A 6,950-nucleotide genomic window follows, 5' to 3' on the forward strand; every position below is an offset into this window, starting at 1 on the left:
TCCGCTGGTAATCAAATTCTTATAAAAACAAAATTCCAGAAAAGTTGGGTCGTTTGTAAAATGCAGGAATCTGCACAGGTACAGTTAAAAGATTTCCAATGTTTGACCAACTTAAATGTATTTGTAAATATAAATCATTTAAAATTTTGATGGCTGCAACACAAAAGTTGGGACAGTTGGCATTATGGCATTTCACAAAACATTCCAACTTTTCTTATATATATATATATATATGATGATATAGCATGAGCATTTGCAGCACGTGTTGAAAAACGTTTTCTTAATTTGCAGGTGTTTTTTCTATTTGCAGCGCGTTCAGCTCTCTCGGCCACTGTATTTAATAGCCTAATTATACACTGTAAAAACAAGTGCTGTGATTAGTTATTCAACATTTAAATGAGTAATGCATTGTTTCAGCTTAAAAAAAAAAAAAAAGTAATGTTTGTGCTTGACTGAAGTTCTGGTAACTTTAGTTTAGTTAAGTTGGATGTTTATCTCAACCAATTTTAAGTTGTTATAACTAATTGCAGCAACACTGGTATGTTTGCTTATCTTTATTCACATAACATAATAAAACACTTTATTATCAGAAGTTATCAGAAAGATAAATGCGTCCCATAAGGATCAAAATCAAACCCAAAAAAGGTGCTACTTCAACTTGCAACTTTTTAAAACAAATCAATACAATAGTAGTAAATGAACACGCTGCCATCTAGTGACCAGCATCCCGTCCTAGCTGAACTCACTATAGGTTTCAGCTGGAAAATGTATGAAAGTGTGGCTGCTTTCTTGCATTGCAGCACATCCAAAACAAGCGCAAATGTTTTTCAGGAAAACAATGTGTTCATTTGTTGCTAAAATGTGAATTTTAGGTGAACATTAAAGTTTGATGGGACCCACACATACACATATTTGTAAAAGAGACTATCCAATTGCAGCATTTTTATGTGTTCTTCATTCACGAAGCATTTACAATGAAAAAGTGAAGTTTAATATTGTGTTCCGAGTGGCCTCTGATGTCCTGCGAGGGCAATGAAACCCTAACAGCTTCACTACACTTTCATTTATGCATGAAAAATAAAAACAAGCCACAAACATGCCACAAAAATAAACCTGTTTCAAGGTTAGTGAAATCATGCCTCCGGTGGAAAAACAGCAGTAATCAGGATGGATTATATCTGAAGCAGGCCCAGGGGTAGCGTGCATCTCTGAGTATATCACCTGAGCTGTGCACTGGCAGCCTCTGACAGCAAGGGTCAGCCTCACCTCCAGAGACCCGCTCAGTGTCACCTTCAGCAAGCACTCGGCCTCGTGTCTGATCTGGGATCCAGCTGGCTACCCTGCCTGATCAGAGCGAGGTTCAGACACCTGAAACAAGTCTCAGGGTCATTTGGAAGGTCAAAGAAAGAGTCCGGCGCAGAAAAATACTCCGTCTACAAGTCTTAACCTTTGAGTCTCAAATCAAAGCTCAAGAAACAAAGACTAAAGTTTACATGAAGCCAGGGTCAAGTTACAAATTACTTGCAACCAAACATTACATATTGGATTATATTATACGTGACACATTTGAAAACAGAATCTAGTACAAATAAGGTAAGTACACACAAAATCAATAATTCAATATGCTGAGCTGTGAAAGGGTTGTGAAAGCAATGCACGCCAATTTGTTCTCATTTGCACATCTCACCCCATATTCAATTAATTTCAATTTCTTTTGTTGAAGTAAATGCTGCAGCTTTATAGGTTTTTTTGGACAAGCCCTAAGGCCCCAAAAGCCCCAAGCAAGAGTGTCGTTACCAAACTTACAAGCCTTCTACATGTGCACAACACACAAATAGCTTTATACTATCTTTTAGAAGGCTTGTTGAAAGTCTTGCTCTCACATTGCCAGAGAGATTTTGTCCAGAGATCTATTTAACAGCAACATGTTTTTCTTTAACTGATGTATACCATATACATGTTTTTTTTGTTTTTATATTGCAGTTTGAAAAATCAGAAGAGATCAATAAATGTGTAGCTTTAAGTATTCATCTATATTTAATTTAGTGCTTGATAACTTTATTCAATTTCCTACTTGCTGAAAGACAGGTAAATACGACATAGCTTATAAAGGGTTTATGAGAAGATTGTTTAAGTTCACTTATTTTAAAGACACTTTTAAAGTCTCATAAATGTTCATTTATTTCTCTCAATTATACTGTACTGTTGTATGGCTATAGTCGATGATTAAATATTAGTGGGGAAAAATAAAAAAAATTTCAAGAGACATCAGTGGTATTTGTATCAGTGATACAGTCCTTCAGTCAAAAAAAAAATAAAAAAAGACACCACTAAGCAAAAATTAAAAATATACTGTCTTTATGTTGTTTCTACATTAATTTTAAGATTGAGTGTGAAATTATTGCAATGTAAAAGTATATTTAAAAACCTTAATGTTAGGTGGGATTAATCACAATTAAATTAAAATGAACTTTAATCGATTGACAACACTAATATATATATATATATACACATATATATGCATCACCCGTTGAAAATTCTGTGAATTGCAATTCAGTGCTGCATTGTGAGTTAAGTTGATTGATTGCACCATTGGTGGGAAACGCAAGCCAGATCAAATTATAATATGACATGGAGCAAACTTGTAATTTTGCCCACCCTGCAATTCAGTAAGGATAGATGTAACAACCTGAATACAAAACATCTTCACTTTAAAGGCTTCGTTCCAAACCCACTGAATCCACCCACATGAAGACTGTGTGAAGGTCAAAGTCAAGTCTTTCGAAGTGGAGTCTCAAGTCCTCAAAATTGTGTCAAAGATAAGAATAAACTGATCAAACACTTATTCATAATATTTGTATGACAGTTCTGGAAACAAGCTGCATTTGAGGGGAAAAAACCCAATCAGCAGATGCTCATTAATTTATGATGACATGCAACAATCGACCTCTTACTCATCAAATACAACCAAGTCCAAATCTTCAGCCAGAAATTTGCCCATTTGTTTTAAAATGAAGGATGACGTTTCTTCCAGATTTCCACATTATGGTCATAAAATCAAATTGCACAATTTTTTTTTTTTTAGATGACAAAATTACCTACTGTGAATTTAACAAATAAAATGTTCACAATAACTGTATCCTTCTAAAGGCAAAAATGTGGATGTTTTGTGTAATTTTTGTCACAGCCTCATCATGCCCAGTTAATAACTTAGTACTCAATACATAACTACAGTAAACAAACTACAGTTTCTCATCAGACAGCGTTTATTAAAGAGAAAAGGCATTTTCAAATTCAGACATTACTAAAAAAATGGATTCTGTCCTATTAAAATAACTGATAAAGTTCGTGAAAACCCACAAAAGCCTAAAAACACAGTATATAACCCAAACGCAAAGAAGTTCAATCCTATATTAAGGCCTTGATCTCAAAAAGCTGTAGGTGTCAATGATATTCCAATGAGATCCATTCTTAAACATAAACCCAGAAAGCTGATCATAACCATGAATTATGTCAAGCAAGCATTTCAGATTTTGTACAAAAGGGTGCCACGAGGGAGCGTGTCATGATTTGGATTCTTAAATTTCCATCAGAACTTTCTTTTGGCATGTTTGTTAAGACCTGAAACACTTAATGCTTACGATTAAGTTGTTAAATCTGAATGATTTTAAGGACAGACAGGAGGGAATAACTCCAAACCCAGCAGCTGAAATCAGTCCGTGTGAAACACTCAAGAGTCCATCTTCCATAAAACAGCACGCAAAGTTAATTAGTCCGCAAACGTAGAGAAAGTGCTTTTGTATTCACTCAGTGCTTGTGCTCAGAAAACCCAATGTCAGTTTTTAGAGCAACGTCAACACATCAGAGGCTGTTGATGGTCTCCGAGCGTTTTCATCAGGACCCTTTGAGTCAAAGATTACCATCCAAACATATACTCCATTGCTTTTGATACAAAACTGTCATCCTTTTTTGGTGTCTGTTGATCTGATACAACCTATGAATCAGAACAAAACAGAAAGCAAGCACTTCAAAAAATTATGCTTTTAAATGGTTGTTCCTTACAGCATTATAAATAACATTTGTAAACATTTATCTAGATTCTATTATGTTTATTGGTAATATTCTCCTTTTTTCAAAATACAGAAAAAAAATTACAAATATTGCAATTTGAAATATGAAACTTTTGCTACTGCCTGGATATCAAAATGACAAGGAGGAGGGAAAAATAAAAAAATCTCAAATATTTCAGCTCATGTTCAGTCAGGTTTGGGAAAACTACAAACCAGTTAAAAAATGGTTTTGGCTAGGTTCTGCTGTCAAAAAAGTTATTTAAACTTATTTTGTAAATTTTTGATGTAATAATAATAATAATGAATTATCAGTTTTATTAATACTTATGCACAAATTAAAGTCTCCATGTGTAGTTTTACCATATGCTACTCTTTCCACAAAGCCTCAGCATTATCAAATACATTCGTTTATTTTATTTATTTTTAAAGCTGCCTTTGTCAGTTTTATTTCAATTAATGTGTTCAGTGCTATTCGTGTGGTTTTAAGAGCAGTGGGTGAGTGAGTGGAAAGGTCAACTATACCTGGTAGTCACTGCTGGATGCTTTGCAAGCAGCACTGAGGGGTCTCATGACAGATCGGGGAGTTGATAGAGCGTGACTGGGGGTGCCGGGAGCCTTCACCGGGGGCGTGAACACAGAACTGGAAGTGCTGCTCTTGTCTGAACTCTCCATTACACTCTGCAAAAATAAATAAATGCTGACAATGTAACATTCCCACTGTTACAATTACGACCAATAGAATTATCGCTTTTGTGCTTCTTACCTTATCGATACAAGGTTTGACGCCAATCATTATGGCTTCTCCAAATATCTTTCCATCTTTACTGAGAGCTTTTCGTGCCTGCAGTTTAGACTGATACTGAACGTGCATCCAGTTGCCCGAATTAGACATCTGTAAATGAAAGAAACAAACTTTTATAGAATACAAATCATATATAAAACAGTCTGCAGTGCTGAAACTTTGCCTGTACTTACCACGTGTTTTAATATGTTTCCATACTGTGCAAACTGTAAGAGGATGTACGACGCAGATGCTGGAGGGAATCTGTGTGCAAACAAATATAAAACCCATGTCATATGTAGACGTCGACACCATAAAGCCTGACACGTCATGGAACAAATAAATGACTGAATGATCTAAACACACCCAAAAACTGTGACCCAGGTGTCATCTAGCTGGTCTTCTGAGGACAGAGCATCTCCTTGTGTGAAGAACGGATCTACTTGAGCTGGGGAAAGTAGTGTTTTCCTCTGTTGTCCCGCGGGGCTAAACAAATTAGACACTATAGGACAAAAACAGAAACTAAGCATCTATGTTTTGGTAGAACACCTCATTTAACAAGCAATTAAAAAAGTAATTTATACCTGTTCCTGGCGTCCCTGGTAGACCAGACAATGGTGTGTGTACTCCAGCAAATTGCTGTGAAAAATAAATTCATAAGCGGAGGACAAAATCTCATTAAAAATATTTTTAAATGATTTTCTTACATTAGTTATAACAGCTGTGTACTTCACTAACCGGCCTTGCACACAAATGAAACATTTTGACAAACAAATCATGATTCACTGATAGATTTTGTACTAAAACTTATGCGGTTACTCATATAAAATACTTCAAATTAGGACAAGGTTAAAAACATCATTGGTTGTACTGACATGGTGTAACTTGAATCCAATAAAGCGGTTAAAGTTAATGCATATTAACTTTGCAAGTCAAGTAATTTAATTTTGTATATTAAATAAATAAATAGATGAGTGTTATAGAAACAAAGCTTAAACACGTGATTGGTTTAATGCATCTCATGTGAACACAGCAGTCAGGACGTGCTTCAAACTCAAATGAAGGTCTTTAACTTTCTCACTTGTTTGCGAGCAGCAAGAGGAGACATTCCCACACCGGAGCCGTTGAGATCATCATAGATGCTTCTGACCGGAGGGGCTCCGCTCTTGTCTTTAGGCGTTGGGACCACCGGCTGTGGAGGAGACCCACCTGAAGGAGGAAAGCATCAAATGTTAACTTCTGTGCTGTGTATAAAAGCCAACATGCAGTAAGAAAAACGCATTAAAACGCATTTACCAGACTGAAGAGGAGACCTTGTTTCTGTCAACCCAAAACACCTGGGCTGAGGTGTGACAGGAGCAGGCAGGTCTCCCATCAGAAACCCAGGTAGAAACTGAGCCCCAGGCTTGGGGGAGGCTGGAGAGCCGAGGGTCATTGGTTCAATGTCTGTTATTACACATCAACAAGGGTTATATATTTAATACTTCTTGCTCATTACAGTCTAAAACCTATACTTGCTTTTAACAGCTAACGTATACACGGACAGCTAGCAACATATATACAAATAATAAAGTTTTTTTATTTTACCCTAAATATAAAACAGCCGCATATACTGATAATGTATAAGTTGTTATGAAGCCGATTAAACGCATGTCTTTCACAATCATCCAGCATATGAATATACAAACACAGGACTGGTGTAAAACACGACTTACTCTGGATGTCCATACTGGGTCACTATCACAGCAGCCACTGAGAGAAGATCAGCCCTAATTCACCAAATCAAAAAAAAACACTGCAAAAAAATGTTGAACCGGGTGGAAGTTGCGCGTGCTCTAAAGACACTTCCGCTTTCACGAGTCCAGCTCGCGCCTCGCCTGTGTAGCGCCCCTGCAGGAAAACACATGAAACTGATTTTTAGTATTGTAACCAAATTCATGCTTTTCTCTCACCTCGGTTTTTGTAATCGCCTTTATACTGTTTTTAGTAAGACGCGTATTGATAAACTTCTAGAGGTGTGAAATGCTGATTGTTTTAGATCCAGGAGGAGACACACTGTGTTCATTTAGTACAGGATTAATTAAAGCTGTTTTCAAGCA

At 36.3% G+C, this 6,950-nt stretch overlaps 1 protein-coding gene across 1 annotated transcript; it reads right to left on the bottom strand.

Annotated features, from left to right (window-relative positions):
- Window positions 1–3,244: 3,244 nt before the first annotated feature.
- On the bottom strand, window positions 3,245–6,726 carry LOC306876226 (nucleoporin NUP35-like). Its single transcript, XM_079427236.1, has 9 exons — window positions 6,567–6,726; window positions 6,148–6,297; window positions 5,933–6,060; window positions 5,436–5,490; window positions 5,218–5,353; window positions 5,046–5,115; window positions 4,834–4,962; window positions 4,593–4,748; window positions 3,245–3,994 (listed from the first exon to the last, which is right to left on the bottom strand). The coding sequence occupies exons 1-9, from the start codon at window positions 6,577–6,579 to the stop codon at window positions 3,917–3,919; spliced, it is 915 nt and encodes a 304-aa protein (XP_079283362.1). The 5' UTR covers window positions 6,580–6,726; the 3' UTR covers window positions 3,245–3,916.
- Window positions 6,727–6,950: the final 224 nt, after the last annotated feature.

Source organism: Barbus barbus, assembly GCF_936440315.1.
Source record: "Barbus barbus genome assembly, chromosome: 10".
In the NCBI taxonomy this organism is placed as follows: domain Eukaryota; kingdom Metazoa; phylum Chordata; class Actinopteri; order Cypriniformes; family Cyprinidae; genus Barbus; species Barbus barbus.